The sequence below is a fragment of the Eleginops maclovinus genome, chromosome 22, assembly GCF_036324505.1.
Source record: "Eleginops maclovinus isolate JMC-PN-2008 ecotype Puerto Natales chromosome 22, JC_Emac_rtc_rv5, whole genome shotgun sequence".
NCBI lineage: Eukaryota > Metazoa > Chordata > Actinopteri > Perciformes > Eleginopidae > Eleginops > Eleginops maclovinus.
This window is the reverse complement of record NC_086370.1, coordinates 4,487,449-4,505,266: the sequence shown is the minus strand read 5'-3', so window position 1 is coordinate 4,505,266 and position 17,818 is coordinate 4,487,449. Positions and strand designations below refer to the sequence as shown.

The 17,818-nt window shown below is 39.0% G+C and overlaps 1 protein-coding gene across 1 annotated transcript in view; it reads right to left on the bottom strand.

The window, feature by feature from the left end:
* Positions 1–601: 601 nt before the first annotated feature.
* Positions 602–17,818, bottom strand: part of LOC134859250 (kinase non-catalytic C-lobe domain-containing protein 1) — a 51,490-nt gene continuing 34,273 nt past the window's right edge. Inside the window, exons 18-30 of the mRNA XM_063875641.1 lie at positions 16,085–16,178; positions 15,015–15,112; positions 14,731–14,915; positions 13,744–13,854; positions 12,584–12,731; positions 11,351–11,515; positions 10,327–10,533; positions 9,653–9,735; positions 8,434–8,587; positions 7,266–7,388; positions 6,856–6,915; positions 5,259–5,416; positions 602–3,424 (exon numbers count right to left, since the gene is read on the bottom strand). Of these exons, the coding sequence (XP_063731711.1) occupies positions 3,196–3,424; positions 5,259–5,416; positions 6,856–6,915; positions 7,266–7,388; positions 8,434–8,587; positions 9,653–9,735; positions 10,327–10,533; positions 11,351–11,515; positions 12,584–12,731; positions 13,744–13,854; positions 14,731–14,915; positions 15,015–15,112; positions 16,085–16,178 (1,815 nt within the window). The 3' untranslated portion in view covers positions 602–3,195. The remainder of the gene's footprint in view (positions 3,425–5,258; positions 5,417–6,855; positions 6,916–7,265; positions 7,389–8,433; positions 8,588–9,652; positions 9,736–10,326; positions 10,534–11,350; positions 11,516–12,583; positions 12,732–13,743; positions 13,855–14,730; positions 14,916–15,014; positions 15,113–16,084; positions 16,179–17,818) is intronic.

Genomic DNA, 17,818 nt, shown 5'->3' with positions numbered 1-17,818 from the left:
AATGTTTTCAAGGATATTTAATAGTTTGACCACAATATCATAGGAATGACAAGATACTGTGCATTTATTTGTCAATTTTACAAAAAGAATAAAACAGTCCTTAATGAAGTCCTGTAGTGTGTTATCTAGGCTTTTGTGCATGTGAATGGTCTGCAAAGGCTAGAATCCCTGTTTTCTCTCCAGAGACACAGGGGTGAAAAGAGGTGCTGCAGCACAGGCAGTATGAGCAAAATAAAGAGCTTTTTGAACATTAAAGCATGGAGACATGTCCCAGTAGAGACACAAAGCACAAACACAAGTATTAAGATGAAATGAACATAACAGGGCCCTTTAACACATTAAAAATACTATTCCTCTAATGTGCAAGGCATATTGAGAAAGCAAAGCCAAAAGGCAAAAGAAAACTTAATGTTCAAATGTTAATAAGGGTTCTTGTCATCAGATTTTCAATTCCGGCTTAAAATAGGATGTTACCGTCCCACCAAAACAAATCCTCCAGGCATAATTTAGAGAAAGAAATGCCAGAAAGATCACTATGAAGTCATTAGTGTGCTCTTCTGTCATGGATATCGCCTGACAATAATACACCTTGGCAAGGGAGGGCTTATAAAATGTCATTTATTGGCTAAATTAACACATTCAAAAAGAGAAAGAGAGCAGGCAGAAAAATAGAAAAATATACTGAACATCATTCCTCCCATCACATTCTGCACATGGATTTCTCATTATTTCATTTCTCTGTAATAGTACCATACTGTCAAGCACGTTTAGCTTCTGCCCTTTATGGTGATTTTAAAATGCAATTATTCACATTGTGCTTACATTAATTTATTTGTAAACAAACTACGCATTACAGGTTAAGCAAACATAAATTATTATTAAACCGTTCATTACATTTAATACAATATTAGATGTAGACTTACAAATCAGACCCATGTCAGCAACATCAAAGGGATTTTATTTGAATGTCTGACATGGTTGCAAAAACAACCAAACCAGACACCTGTAAATCAAAAAGTAGCCCCACTCTAAAGCTATATATTTTACTCTTTTCTATTTTACCCTAAATTGGATCAAAGTTTACAAAATTAACATCATGCTGTTAGAAGGTTTGGAATTAGCGGTTCAGCACATCAAATCTTAAGAAAAATGTTAACTGAGGTAAACAAATCTAGAGATAGAGAGGTCATTATTTCATATTTCAGACTTCTATACAATCGGACTCTTTTTGCAACAAAATCTTGCCTGCATTCCATTGGAAAAAATGCAGGTTAAAAGCACAAATGTGAAACGCATACCAGAGGAAGAGTCCCGGGATCTGGAATGACTCTCAAGGGACTGTGAATATTTGCACAACATTTCATAGACTTCGATGAAGTAGTTGAGATAATCTTAGTCCGGACCAAATAGTCTTCTTGGTTGAGTTGATTATGTGATTAAGTGGTGCATATTCCTAAACAAATTGATATTATAACCATGATACCACATTGATACACAGTTACTCTGTGGTTTTTGGGGGCCCTGGGGTCTCAGCCATGGTGCTTACTTTGCACATGTTGGTAATCTAGCCTTCATGTTGGATACGCAGTTTGCAATGCTGACATGCTCTGTGTATGAGGCTATAATAACAGGTTAATTTCACAAATAATAACAAAAGTGTAAAATATTAGCTGAGAAAGAATCACTGCAAGGTTTAAACCGTTTCTTCTCAATGTGGAAGAAAAATGCTAACATCACAACCAAACATATTTCTACTTGTGTAATACTGACAAATAAAGTAGTCTCAACTGATATATCGACTTATTACACGGCTAAGTTGAATACTTGATTCTGATTGGTCAATTTGACAAATTCTGGTTGTTAATTCTCCCTAACAGACCATTGCTTAGGAGAATCAAGGGGAGGATCTGTGCAGTCAAAACTATCCGCAGAAATCAGCTGTGGATAACAAACAGTACTTTTCTCCATCAGAAAACACCACGGAATACTTTGAGGAAATTATTTTTTATATTTGTGGAGATCAGGAAACTTTGTAAAGGAGCCCAAGAGAAGGAAGGAGGATAAAAGACAGAGCAATGGACCTCAGAGAAATCAGCAGAAGAAGACAGACAGGAAGGCCCAATTCTAAACTAACCCCTACACCCTACCCCTACACACTCCCCCTCCACTTACTTGTTCGAGTATAGGGTCCGCCACAAGTGCCGTTCCAAACCAACTGGAGTGGGAGTGGGTTATCAAGCCCTCCAACAGCGGGTCTGCATCACAACTGACTTCACCTGCTGCCCTACCTGAACCGAACACTGTGCGTGTCCGTCATTAAACACTCTGTCTACAAACAAGAGACATTTAATATCAACATACAGATGTTTACAACTTCATGGTTACCTTGTATTGTTTTTAACTAAGGATCATATTCCCTGTGTTTAGTCTAGAAAACTGTAAATGTGTGCATTTTATTATAATGTTTTGTACATTTACAGACTGTTGCAAAAACTAAGCAGCTTATAAATATCAGATTTAAATGTTCAAAAAGACGTTAATTATAAAGACCTTTGGAGTTTTATTTGAGTTATTATTTTCAAATCTTTGTCCAAGAGATGCTGATTTGAGACCGTTAAAAAAGTTATGGGATTTTCAGTTTCTGCTGGAGAGAGGGGAGTTGTTCCAAAGTATGCTGCTGTATTCATACCCTCCACCTGAAAGGAGGGAGCCTCATTCAGCTGCGAGTGAGACTACAGATGGAGTTCACTCCATCACGGAGTGGGAGTGGGTAGGGTTTGGTTTGGAATTGGGCCGAAGTAAACACTAAAGAGACTGGTTGAGGAAAAGAAAAGGTGAACAGACTTTTACAGTGACAGCAAACCTCAATCAGTGCTGCCGTCATTCTAAATTGGGTTGCTGTCACTGCAGTTCTAGCCAATGTTACGCTTTAGTTTCTTTGTGAGTCAGGTCGTTGGTTTATTTCGTATGTTGCCGTTTAATAGGTTTTTCATTTATGACTGCTTTGCTGCACATAATCCTTTACTTAAGGGTGTTTTGACAGATAGTGTACATATGATATATGGCAGTTTCTCAGTCCAAAAGGTTCTGCTGTCAGGACAACAGAGGCATCTGAGGGTCAGGACCCGGGTCTGGAGCCTCAGTCATGAGTTGTTGACCTGGTGCTGGTGACTGGCTATGGGCCTGTGGCAGGGCTCATTGGAAAGTGGCCTTAACCCTCCTCAGCGTGTTCTGGATCCTCCGCGTTTGTCGTTCGCTGGACTGCCGGAAGTTGGCATCGTTGTCGGCGGCCAAGAGGTGGATGTCAGAAGTGGCGAGCCGGGCGATGCGGCGCCGAAGGTAGGCCTGCAAATCCCGGTCCGGGCTGTAGGGGTACACAGCGTCTTGGAAGGCGTGGACCTGGCTCACAACCTTTGCTATGCTCCTTCAGCCAAGGACGGATGGATGAAGAGGGAATAAAGAACAGTAACATGAAATGGGATTTTATCTAGGTGCAAATTACACTCAAGTTTCTCTCCTGGCAGCATCATCTGCTTTCCCTGTGACCTGATTTGGAGCGAACCCCTTGGTCCACAGTAACCAGCTGTGTTCCTGCCTCTCCCTGCTCAGACCTCCTGACCCCAGCATCTGGCCGCAGCCCGTCTCCTCTCAGCATCTGGACCCAAACGTCTTTTCCAATCAAACCCCATCCCACGGGCGCCATCTGGTGCAACACTGGCACCCCTACCAACAACCCAAATCCAACAGCTGTGCCATTACCATCCGAACGCCACTTGTTGTGACCTCAGCATCTGGTCGGCCATATTGGATTGAAGGAGAAGGACACAGGAAAATGTGTTGTCCTCTTACAGCGAGCTGGCCGACTTTGTGAGAGACGGATTTTTGGAATGTGGGAAGACAGCTAATTTCCAGTTAACTGTTAATATATTGCATCACTGAGAGGTACCGTACATCAGGATTATTCTGGAGCAGATGTTTTAAAAGTGCATGGCTTTTTGATGAGGTTCATTTTTATTCTCTCTGTCAGTATTAAAGTGTATACTGTAAACACTTCTGTGATCAGCCGAATCAGAGTGACTACAGTGTAAATACTTTCATGTTAATAGAGTGGTGCAGGAAAGAGTCCTAAAACCCGGAAGTGAGTTAGCATTTTACCACTTCCGGTTCCCTCGTCTCAGAGTCAATGGGATTTCTCCGTAGGATTTTGGAAAAAAGCTCGAAATAAGGTCTGTGGTTGACACAAATTTAAGGGGTATGATCAGCTGCTCGTGTGACAGTCAGACAGTGAATACTTTCCAGAGGCCGCTGCTGTGAGCTAACGGCAGACTAAACGCAGCGCGTGCAGCGGGCGGTAAATGCCGATGAACCACATTAATAAAACAATGAACCCTGCAGCTCTTGGAGAAAAGGATAAGGTTTGAGAAGTAGTTCTTTAATTTAATCTGGCTTCGTATGACTAAAAGCAACACGATCATCGACCCGACGCAGGCCCCGACTGTTGTTGTTGTGAGCTGCGTTGGGGAGAAAATCAGCGACGTAAACGGTGATGTCATGACGCAGCACCAGTAATGTAGCTGTCAAAATACAAATGTCTAGCGATGGCCTACGGTATGTGTTGTATGAGCATTATTACCAGAGCTTTTGACCGGCAGGTTTTGAAATAACCGGTTTATTATACATTTTACCAGCTAAATAACGGTAAATACCGGCTAACGGAGACCCTGATGTGGAGATTATCCGGCTGAACAAAACGTGCATTTATCAAACAGATTTGTTTTCCACAGATCTTATTTTTTATACAATATTCCAAAATCCTATGGAGAAATTGCATTGCTTGTTTGTCGAGTGAACCAATGCGCAGCCTACTTCTGTCAGCCTACAAAAATACGTCATCCCTGCACCGCTCTATATCCCCTCAGCGCAAAGATAAGTGCTCGAGAAATGTAAAACACTGCAGTTTCTATCCGGTATCTGCTATGTGTGAATGTTTCCATATATAATATATTGTGACTAGAAAAGCGCTATAACATATAATACATTAGTACTATATGTTAATATATGTGGTTTCTAATTTAACAGAATAAACGGTCAGGTTTAGGGAGTAACAGATTCAGGATTACGTACTCAGGGTACCGAACAATGACATTGTATTCCCTTAGAGTTACAGCAAGAAAAAGTGTAATCAGATTACTATATCAAAATATTTATTTGAAATGTCTTTTTAGGAGTTCAAGACCTGATGGTGGATTTCCCCTCACCTGAGCTTGGTCCACTTGTAGGCTCCAGTAGTGAGGGTGAAGGCTCCGATCTCCTGCTGCTGGACGTGCATGGCCAGGATGTGCGCTGACGGCAGGGTGGGCTTCCTCTTCGTGTGCTCCCCCCCCATCAGACACATGTCGTCGCTCTTCAGAAACACCTGAGGAGAAAGTCGATTCATTGTTTATTTCAATGCTTTGAGAAGCTTGTGGACATAGTGGCGTTTGGTTTTTCAAGTAATGTTTTGAGAACACAAAGTTACACAGCTGGGGAGGGGGCCCTTACCACCCTTCAAATCCGCCCCTGATTGTAAACTGATTGATAATATATTCACACATTTTGTGGTGTTTGCTTGTTTCTTTTTCATATCGGTTTTATATTTGCTAAATATTTTTGGGAGTACGTAAGAACTTTTTTTTATCGAGACAAATCTATTTCCATATAAATGCATCAGTTCCTAGTGGAAAAACAAAATGTCCAATTAAACCAGAGTGTCAGGAGCTTGAAGCGGTTATACACATGTCTAATGTTGGGGAGTGATATTAAGACTCTGAGAGGATTTTCAACACATTTAAACTCTTCACATTTCAAAGCACCCATAATTATTTTCACAAGTTCAACAGGGAAGAGAGTGACACTTGTAGTCTGCAGTGGTTGAATCTAGTGATGTATCAATACTTTTTATTTCATGCTACTTTATACTACTTCTCTACAATTAAAAAGCCAATATTGTAACTTTTACTGCACTACATTTAGCCGTTTATAGTTTATGTTCTGATCATTTTAGCTTTTACCTCCCCTCACACTCCTCTCTTCTCATGCCGAGGCAAACGGCCTTGGGGGAGCTCTTTCCACTGCTATGATAAGGCAGGCCCTTTCTCTGTGCTTGGGCTTCAACCACAGCTGTGTGTAGATATGACTATAAAACAATCTTTTCTTTAGACAATAACAGGATAGCAGGACCCCTCTAGGGACAACACTTGGAGCGTTTTGTAGAATAATGTTAAAAACGGCCCTATTTTGCTAATTTTCAGGTTCATATTTGTATTTTGTTCCTCTTCTTTGACATGACCCTGTGCTTTAATGTTCACAAAGCTCTTTATTTTTCTCATACTGCCTGTGCTGCAGCACCTCTTTTCACCCTCTGTCTGAAACCAGAGCCCATTTTGCTCTGATTGGTTAGCTGGCCGGCTTGGTTGTGAGAGCAGACTGGGCTCTGGTTTTCAACAGAGGGTGAAAAGAGGTGCTGCAGCACAGGCAGTCTGAGAAAAATAAGAGCTTTTTGAACATTAAAGCACAGAGACATGTCCCAGTAAAGGCAGGGAATACAAATGTCTGAAAATGAGCAGAATAGGGCCGCTTTAAGCATGAAATCTGAGTTATTCTTCCACCACTGTTAGTTTGATGCATCAGGTTCTGTTGGGGCTAACTTTTAGCAGCAGAGCAGCTGTAAGCTCTCAGCACATGGGCGAGTAGCTAGGAGCTGTTTTTCTATTGATTTGTTTGCCCTGCAGCCTAGTTTCACAATATGTGACCAGCCTAGCCATCGGTTACAAACAACATATGTGTGTGCTTGCCGAAACACAACTACACACACACCTGCACAGCTCGTAGCTCCTCCAGGATCTCAAACACCTTGGTAGACAGATGTTTCCAAGCCTGTTGGCAAAAGAGGAGAACGTTTTATATCTAAAAGGAACACTTATGAGCTGGATTCAACGCAACACAGGAGACAATGACTGTGACCCATGGAAATATGGAAATGTCTTATATATTACCAACACTGGTGCTTTTTGTGTGTAAATTATTCCTATTCAACGTTCCTCCTCGCTGCGCTCACACTTCTCACATCTTATTTGCACGGATTAATGCAAATTTCTCATTTGTGGAACTAATTAAAAACCAGCCAATTCTATCACGGCAGAAGAAAACATGTAGCTGCAGGGCATGTGACTTATTGCAGCATTGCAGAGTTCTGGTGAGGAGGGATTTATGAGTTGCAGCCTTACTGGTAATTGCCTGACAATCACGTTCTCCAGACCTCTGAGGACTTGCATGGCTGTGGCGAAGTTCCTCGACTCGTAGCAGTGTTTTCCTATCAACAGAAACTTGGTGAGCAGGGCCAGTTGTGTCTGCAAGAGAGGAGAGCTTGGGATAAAACAGCTAAACAAGGCAAAATGCAACAGTAGTCCCATGTGCCCAAAGACTAACTATGGTAAGACAAGAAATGGCTGATAAGTAAGTTAGCATCGCAAGGCTACTGAAAGCAAGAAAGTCAGATCTATGGCAAATACACATTTAAGATATTTACAGGTTTGCTTCAGCAGGATAATCTTCACATATTAAAACCACATGTATGACAGTTGAAGCTTAAATGCAATCAGAAGAGGTAAAAAGCTAAGGTTAGGCTAACTACATCACAATCACATGACAGCGCATCACCACCACTAAGCTAAAAGTGGCTAATGTGTGGTGCAGACGTTTGGTAGTATCATTAAGTCACAGAGACTGGTTAGTGATTGGTCTCTATGACATCACAACATAAAGTTAATGCAGTGTAATCAATCACATGGAAAATATTCTATAAACACGATGCTATGAGAAAATGTGTTTAGAGACAGTTTAATCGATATAAGAACAAAATACCTAAAATATAAATATTTGTTCTTAAAGTGGAATAAAAATGTTTATATAAACACAAGAAGTCAAAGTAAAATGTGCATAAATATATAAAATAAAATAGAACAAAAATATCAATACAAACATTAAACAACATTAAAGAATAACAATATTTAAATAAATATCAGAACATTGGAAGGTAACATATAAAATAAAAGATAGATTCCAATAAAATGGATTCACATATTGATGCAAACCTCAGTTAAATTAAAATGTCCAATAAAACATAATTACATAAAGAAAGTTAAAGAAACATAAGAAGCTGAGATAAAATGTCCAATAAAAGGTGAAGTAAAATATATTTATATAACATAAATAAAAATCTGCACATTTTACGGCAATACATAACATAAAAGAGACTTGTTCCAGGTTTCATATGTTCAGTTCTCTGTGTACAAACTATCCAACCATGTGATGAGAGACACATGGCCAAGGTCTGGTGCTGTCTGTTTTTATTTCCCAGCTACCATCACTTCCTTGAGCTCTGTTTCCTCTCACCTTGGCCGAGTCACAGAGGACTATCTCAGCAGAGATCCAGTTAGCCACACTGTCAGCGTATGAGAGCAGCTGCGGCAGGAAGCTGTCTGAGGAAGGGTCCTCACACACAGGGAGGCCACCGCCCTCTGCTGGGGGGACGTGCTGAGACACATTTCTGCTGGAGGGGGGATGAGGGGACAGTGATGTGGGAACTTTTTACTATAAATGGTGACTGATCAGTGGTGAAAGAAGATATTTTACTCAAGTAAAAGTAAAAATATATTAGCATTTCTTTTCAAATAAAATTAGGGCTGAACGATTTGGGAAAATAATGTAATTGCGATTTTTTTCCCTCAATATTGCAATTGCGATTTAATATGCGATTATTTTTTCAAGGTCCTCTTCTCATGTATTTTTCAACAAACACAAACAATTAATCAATCGTGATTACAATCGTGAACCTCGTGAGGTAGCAACAGTAGCGAGGCACGTTCTGCACAATACCTGACGTTGTGCAGCATCTTCCTTTTTAAAGCCAAAATAATTCCACACAACTGACGTGACTCTTTGGTACCAAACTTCCAGCCGTGCACTCTTCTGACGAGCCTGAGGCCATTGTGCAACAGGTTCAAGTGCAGCGTTGACTTCTTTCCCTGCCTGCTCGGCTTCGCTCGCTCGGCTCGCTCGCAAGTCACGTGACCAGATCACGTGACCAGTCAAATCGTAGCCTTTGCGGTTGGAAAATCTCGTTTCGTCATATCGCGATATTATCGCAAATGCAATTAATCGTTCAGTCCTAAATAAAATGGCATTTAATAATGGAATACTTCCCATTTCACCACATTTCTTTCTTTTAATTTATTTAAGAATAAACTAGATTTATTTTGTGTGTATACGAGGGTAGATGTTATTTTTTCCACTCCATTGGTTATTTTTCTATGTATACATATAAGAATAACAACCTTAAACAACTAAAAACTACTGCTTATGATTCTTTGTCTTTTTTTATTTAAAATTGTTGTGATAAAATAAATGTTTAACGAACAACACAACTAAAAGTTTAATAAACAAAACAACTAATTTAGCAAAGAATGATTCTTAGATATATTGTGCGTTCTGTGTTGCACTATGGGATTTGTGACATAATAAAAAGCTTGGAGGTTAATTGCACTTATTGTTAGTCGCTTTGAATGAAAGGGCAAAGGAAATATAATGTGTAAGGCTGGAACATCATACTCACTTGTTTGGGGACGACACTTTGTCCCGGACTCCTTGTATTCTGGAGTTGAGGAAATGAACTGGATGACATCCCTGGAAGATTTCCTTCAAAACAAAGTTTTCAGTTTAGGATCAGGAGGTGATTGTATGCATAGAGGCATGTCTCCCTCTAGTGGCGAAAAGAGGCAACAACAACTTAAAGAGTCATGTTCAAGATTCTAAGCCTTGATTTTCAAATGCACAACAGCTACAGCATGATTTGGCTCTAATATTGGCATCTACTCCAATCACGCAACATTCATTATAATTAAGAAACAAAACAAATGAATATTGTGCAAGAAGAAATAGCAATTAAATACAAATAACAATTAAATACAAAATATAAATTACATTTCATTAAATTAAAGTAAAATTCAAACTAAAAGTAAAAGTAAAGTCAGGCAAGATGCAAAAGAAATACTAATTAAATGAACAATAAAAGCTAAAGTACATATAAAATAGTACAAGAAGAAATAGTAATAGAATACAAATAATTAAATAAAAAGGAAAATAAAATAGTTGAAGAAGAAATAAATTAACAATGTTGTAGTGCAAGTCAAAGCAGAAATAAGTAAACAACATAGAAAATGTATTAAATGTTAAATTTGGAAATGTATGTGTTAAAGAAATAAGGGATGGGGATATGGAGCTGTGTACCTGCTGCAGGAGGGTGAGCTGCTGGGTGACGTGCTGTGCACTGCTCTCATTCTGGCTGAAGGGGATCCGCTCCTCGCTATGCAGGCACGCGGTGGAGAGGTCATCCACCATTGAGCCGTAGCAGGGCATGGGCAGGGCCGTAGCAATGGAAAAGGCCTTGTCTTTTGACAGGGCTGCAGAGGGCTCCACCACCCGGGAGAATCTCCACTAAAGAATCAAGAGAGAGATTTAACAAGAGAAGATGCATGCTCTGAAGTACGTGAACAGAGGCATAGCAAATAATAAAAAGGGCAGCAACTAGCAATCATTTTGGGGTATCAAATAACCATTTGATCTTTTTATAAAATGTCAGAAAATAGCGAAAAACGTCCCAAGGTGATGATTTTAAGGGTCTTACCACACCTCAAAGTTCAAATATAGGTTCATGCATTTGTACACATTTTATCCATTTAGTATTTGCTATCTATGACAGCGTACTTACAAACTATACTTCAAAATCTGCAAACTATCCTCATGCACCAGGTAGCACAAATGTAATTGTTTTTTAGGTTTAGGTCAAACAGTAAATTAAAGACGAAAAAGAGAGGAGTAAAACCCCCAAAATGTTTTGTAATTTCTTTCGTAATATGAGAGAAAACAGAGCAGGAAATCTCCTAATTTAGACACTGTAAAAAGCACTTTCTGCAATTTTAAAATCAGAGGTGTGGACACATTGCTGTCATTGACTCTTCATAGCCGTTCATTAGATTTATCTGTAAATCTTGAATACTTATTCTGCTTTTTCCTATTTATACTTTCGTGTTGTCTTGTCTTTTATCTGGACCCTGACTTATTGATAACGTTTGGTTTGATTAAATAGATTAATAGAGGACGAAATGCTCTCGTTAGAGTCCAGTAAATCTTGGACTGATCACCCTGCTGCATCCAACTGCAAAAGGTACTGTAGTTGACCACAGTTGAAAACCTGAAAAGAAACTGAAGAACAGAGTTATTGTTTTGTAAAATTGATGACAGAGATACTGACCTTTCTCCCAAGATCCTCAGTAGACGAATGCAAACACACAGAATCATCCTCTTCCTGGAGGCTGAGGAGGCTGAGGACGCTTTCGCTTCTTTGGCTCCACGTGGTATAAGCAGGGGTGTGGAGAGCAGCAAGAAGGGCCTCCCCCCGACTGTCCACAGGAAGCACCTGAGGAAAAAAACAAAGATTTGAAAACTATATAGGTGTTCACCCTAATATAGGTATTGCTGTTGTATTTTATATACTGCAAGTCTTTCAAGCTGATGTATGGATATTTGATAACCTAAGTACAGTCTTAAAGGCAGATCGGCAAGTTTTAGTTTGAATTCATTTGTTTTTATTTGGGGTCCTACATATACATAGGGTAAGGAAACTGTAAGCTGCTGTAACAGCACAGTTAAATATTATAGAACGGTACGTTATTGTCAAATGTTAATATTGTAAGTTTGGTATCACAATCTGTAAGTAAACACTAGTACTTGTGGATGTGTTATGTTTGAAACAAACAATTTTACTGTAGCTACTGCTGGGAGTTTAACTGTGGAGCTGCTGTGAAAGTTGAGCTGCAAACACAGCGCTAGCCTCATCTAAGTTGCTAGTCAACGCTATCCAGCTCAAACTGTTGGGTTCAAGGACGTATGCCTACAAAGTATACCTACAATTGTGTAAAATACGGAGATGGTTCTATGTTTACAACATGTTGAAACATGTTCAAGTGTTGAGGTGTGTTAACAGTGACAAGCTGTAATAATAAAGCCACTAACAGCTTCAGCTTAGCTAGCTTTCAGGTTTTCAGTTAGCCGAGTTGATAATTACTCCAGCCTGGTTGTGCCTGCTCAGAGTTTGTATTTGTATTACATTAAGCTATCGGCTGCCAAATCCAACCAAAAGAAACAAGAACAACACTTTAAATAGTTTGGCTAACCTGATGTAGGCTAACTTGATAAAATCAGGCCAGCAAAAGATGATGGGGGGTTTCTACACGTTAGTAAGATGAAGTTTCTTATAACAGCTTTGGTTCTTCATTATTGGTAACTTCAAAAAGGGGACTTCAACTTATTGTCAGCAATAAATAAGCCTTTTATATCCATTCAATTTACTTTGTTATTAATATTGTTTATTACTGGGTACTTCCAAGTGAAGATAATGTGCGAGGGAGAACAGGGGTCAGATTTCTTCTTTTTTTAAATTAAGTATTGGCATTTTAGAAAAGCAGCAAAAATGTTTAACTTTAACCTCAGTGTTAAGAAAGCTTTCGAATTTATCCACGAGGCTGGACTTAGGGGCGAAGTCCACCTGTCTACAGTCTGTGATCCAGAACTGGAACAAATCCAGACTGCGATGGAAGATCTTCTCAGCGTCTCCTGACATGTCTGGACCTTGCCTGGAATGGAAAAAAAACAAAAACATTCAGAACGTTTTTTAAATTTAATAGTATTTTATCTTTTTATTGGACATTATTCGTTTAAAGGTCTCCTATTATGTTATATTTGAACAATATATTGTAGGGCCATTTGTTTTGCTCAAAATACCAAACAGATCCCCATTGTAGCATGCCTCATCCCCCTCTATTTCAGCCCTGTTCCTGAAGTGCTGATTCTGTGACTGTCGCTTTAAATTTGAGCTGAAGCTGGCCACGCCCCTTTTGAGTGCATGCAGCTCTCTGTCTGAAGAGAGAAGTTTCTAACAGACACTCAGCTAAAAGCTGCCGGGATTAAACGTCATATTTTGTTCCAAACCACATACAGCAATATTTCTGAAACACTTCTCAGTGTTTACCACTAGAACAGAGACATTATATGTATTATATTTACAACAACTCTAAGTCCCTCCTGCAGACATCCTGCAGAACACACAGACACAGAGCTGCCACTCGAGGGGATTCAGCTCGCGATTGCATAGAGCGGACAGGATAGGTTGGGATGTGTCACTTGAGTGGGACGTTGCTAGGAGCTCAATGTAAGGCCAGCCCACATTATGACGTCATAGTGGCAGCAAATCTGCATCAGCTGGTTTGTACCCCCGTTTTTATAGATGTGGGTAAGGAGGAAAAGAGAGAGGGTTGTATTTTCTGACACTTTGTGAGTCTCCTTACACACCAGGGACACATATTTATGTATAAAAGACAGCAAAAAGTGCATTTTGCATAATAGGGGACATTTAACTCCTTATGTTTGTATACATATTATTCCAACTTTAATTTCTCATGTTTATATACATATTTTGATTCTATTAATTTTTAATATACAGTATCTTAAATATCTACAGTTGTTTCATTCTAAAATAGAGCAACTGTCACAAAGCCCAATTTTCCCCAACATAAATAAAGTATTCTGATTCTGATTACATTTGAGGATTTACAGAAGCTTTAGTGGAGATTGCTGGATGTACAGTACCTTGCAGCAGTGATGAATTTATCTGTAATGAACTGCAGTAGCTGCTCAGGAGTGCAGAGGAAGCGATAGGTATACAGAAACTGCTGGATATAGCCTTCCACAGCTGCATCTCTGCCATGGAAATGAGAATAGCAACTCAACTAAGTTCAGAAAGTAACAAACAGTTTATTTTCAGAAATCTCAGAGCATGTGGGATATGTAATACCTCCAGGTGTCCTGCATATTTGTACCCAGAACATTTGTATGTCCGTAGGTGCCTACTTTAAATGGCCTCTTTCAGTGTGAGAGAGCATCACACCAAAGCCCCCCCACCACACTACAACACCATGGTTAATGGTTGAGGGACTCATGAGAGGAGCCAAACAAATGGGTATTCATTGAGATCAACAAAGTAAAACATAGGTACATACATAACATAATGTTGATTAGGGACATGGGCTTCTATTAAGATATTTCAAACTTCCCCTACTAACAGATTGTGTCTAAAACACTGAAAATAATGTGTCCCCTGAACAGACACAGGTGTGCAGATACACATGTAGAAAAACAGTAAACATTGCATAAGGTTGTATTAACCACAGATCTTATTTTGGGAATATGCTAACGATTTTCCGGGGTCACAGACTCAGCCAACAGGGGACATCCTGCACCAACCCGCCATTTTATTTTTTTGTAGTTGCGTTATTATGCTATTATTATTATTATTATTATTATTATTATTATTATTATTATTATTATTATTATTATTATTATTATGCTATTATTATTATTATTATTATTATTATGCTATTATTATTATTATTATTATTATTATTATTATGCTATTATTATTATTATTATTATTATTATGCTATTATTATTATTATTATTATTATTATTATTATTATTATTAATAATATTTTTATTATATCAGTGGCATGAAGTCCTTATTTCACAATGCATTGTGACGGACCTAGCCCTTCAAAATTAAACCCTCATCAATAGTACCTGGCGTAAAGGTAAGCCATGAGGCCTAGAGGAGACCCAACCTGCAGAGTGCTCTTCCCTTTGCTAGTGCTGAAGCTGAGAACAGATGGGTCCTCAGAGGACTGGAAGTCCAAAGAGCTGGGTCCACAGGAGGCCAAAGAAGGAAGTAATGAAACCTCCAGACCCCACTGATCCACGCTCAGAATCTGCAGAAAAACAAGGAATCATGTCAAGGACAGAAGCGTAGGTTGTTAGATGATGAATGAGAAAAAGCATTGTTGGGATTTGTGATACTTTGAAAGCACCTCAAGATGTTTCTTCACCGAATCCAAGAAGACCACTTTGGATCGGAGTTCCTCAAGCTGGGACTTGAGTTTGGAAAGCATCAGTTTGTTGTCAGAACCTTTGGGACACATACAAGTATGTGATGCTTCAGGGTGATTTAGGAATAATTGGATACAACGTATTGATTCAAACATGGTTTTATTGCTTCTGCTAAGAAGAGAATAGTCGACAGCAGCACTGATCAGTAACTGTCCAACTCTGTTCACATTTTCTTTTGCATTAACCAGGTTTTTAAACACTGCCAGAGCCCACACTGTGTTTCTGTTAGTGTTTACTTCCTGTCTGTCTTCTTCTGCTGTTCGCTTTAGTGTTTAGTGCGGCCTTCTGTGGCCTTGAATATCTCTCCTTATCCTTAAACAGTTTCCTTGTTTTAGTTGTCTTTTTGATGCGTTTCTTGCTATTCACAAATATTCAAAAGAATATTTAAACAACTCCATTCGGTTTTTTGTATGGATTAACATTAATTCATGTGTTTATATCACAACTGGTATCAATTTTCGGACTTGTTGGGCAGTATCTCAGTGGGACATGGCTTGGGAACCAAATGGTAGCAGGTTCAAGTCCCGATTGGACCAACAATACATTGTCTGGATTGGTAGCTGGAAATGTGCCATTTCACCTCATGGGCACTGCCGCAGTGTCCTTGAGCAAGGCACCAAACCCCAACTTCTCTCTGGCTCCGGCATACCTGGCAGTGGAAAACCTGGCAGTCTATTTGCTCCAACACCTCTCCATAGTAAATATGCATTTGTTTGTTTTTATGTATTCAGACCGTAGTATACAGGCATAGGTCCTGTGTACTGCACTGGGTATAATAACAGACTGAACAACTGGATTTCCCCTGGGGGATCAAAAGATCATGAAGGCTCTTAATCAGAGCATCCTTAGCAACAGTGTACTATCGTAAAAGAGCAGATCGCTGAATGTCCAAATTGACCAATCAGAATCGAGGTTTCAACTAAGCGGTGTAATAGCGTTTTATCAATCACACTGGAGCTTCTGTATGCTGTCAGTGTGATGATATGGGTACCTTTGTTTTTTCTCTCTTGCTGCATCAGCTTCTGGTAGAAAATTCTGGTTTTCTTAAGATTCCTTGTTTCGATCCAAAGCTGCTGCTGCAGTTCCTGTAAAAAATAAAAAAGCGCAAAATCAACACAGCCCTAAAATAACACCACATGCTTTTCCTAGAAAGAGCTTTGTTTCCAGCAAATATGCGGCAGCACTTTATTTCTCTCTGTTCACCGTGGCAACAGAAGGCAACGGCACTTTTGAAGTGAAGTGATCGAGGAGTCGTAGCAGCACGGCTCTAAAGGTGTGTCATTAGCGGTTACACAAATCTTCAGAAGATGCGGCTGAGCATAAAGGCTTGCTAACACAAAGACTATTCCTTAATATTGTTCTGCAAATGACATTAACTTTCTTTGCCGGGGGCCAAGTTCACATATTATTATTCAGATCCAGTTTGGAGAGAATAATATGCCAATTATCTTAAAGGGCCCCACATGTTCTCGTCTTATTTAGCCCAAAGCTGACCCACTTCATTACAGATAGGAAAATAAATCCTGCTCTGATAATCCAGCAAGAGAATAATACTCGGGAGTGAAACTGCATTTAATAATCACTTGGATGAAACACAATAGATAATTTGCAAAAATGTAAATGAAAACTCTGGAACACAAGCTGCAGTTTATCACCATAAGCAATAAAACACAAATAAGAGGATATTTTGATGACTATATACAAAGATATTTGTTTGTGCAGAAAACCTCTTCTCTCTCTTATTAAAGAGGGCAAATTATGCTAATTTCCAGGTTCATATTAGTATTTATCGTCTCTACTGGGACATGTCTCCACGATTTAATGTTCAAAAAGCTCTTTTTTTTGCTCATACTGCCTGTGCTGCAGCACCTCTTTTCACCCTCTGTCTGAAACCAGAGCACAGTCTGCTCTGATTGGTATGCAGGCTGGCTCTCTTGTGATTGGGCAATCACTTTTTTCCAGCCCCTTAGCCGATAACCTAAAATGTGTTGGCCAATAGAAGCGCGAGTATTACAATGTGATGTCATGATGTTATGGAAGTGACAAAGGAGTCCAATGGAGTGTGTGGGAGAGAAACTCCCTCTGGAGGAAACACAGGGATGTTAGCCCTTTGCAGACTATGTACATGCACAAAAACCTATGTAACACACTACAGGAAAGGGGAAACCCCAAAATACATAATAGGGCCCCTTTGAATAAATATGCGCTTCATTATAGAGCACCAGAGGAGAGATAACATCTGATCATTTCACAACCAACACTATATCTTTTTTGTTTACAACAGTAAATGGATTAAGAGCACCCACAGTGTTGGCTTCTTAATATGTCCTCCTTTATTTTAAAATGTATTTTAAAATTGTAATTCTGCCAGAAATCCTTGTTTTCCAAAGAGATACCAGTAATCTGATAACATGTTTTTTCATTAACAGTAAAGGAATACCTTACCTACGAATATATATATTATTATATATGTTAAATTACAGGATTATAATTATTTATGCATGTATTGTTTTAATCACAGCTAGTAAAAGTGGAGCTGATTGTAATGCTGCTGCTTGATATCTTAGCCTATATGTCAATGTTTAATTATTAGTTAATATATATTTGTATTCGCTAGTAATATTTGTTTTAGCTAACAATATGAATCTGTAGACAATACTTACTGTAGAAATGACAACAAATACAAATGTATTATTATTATTATTATTATTATTATTATTATTAT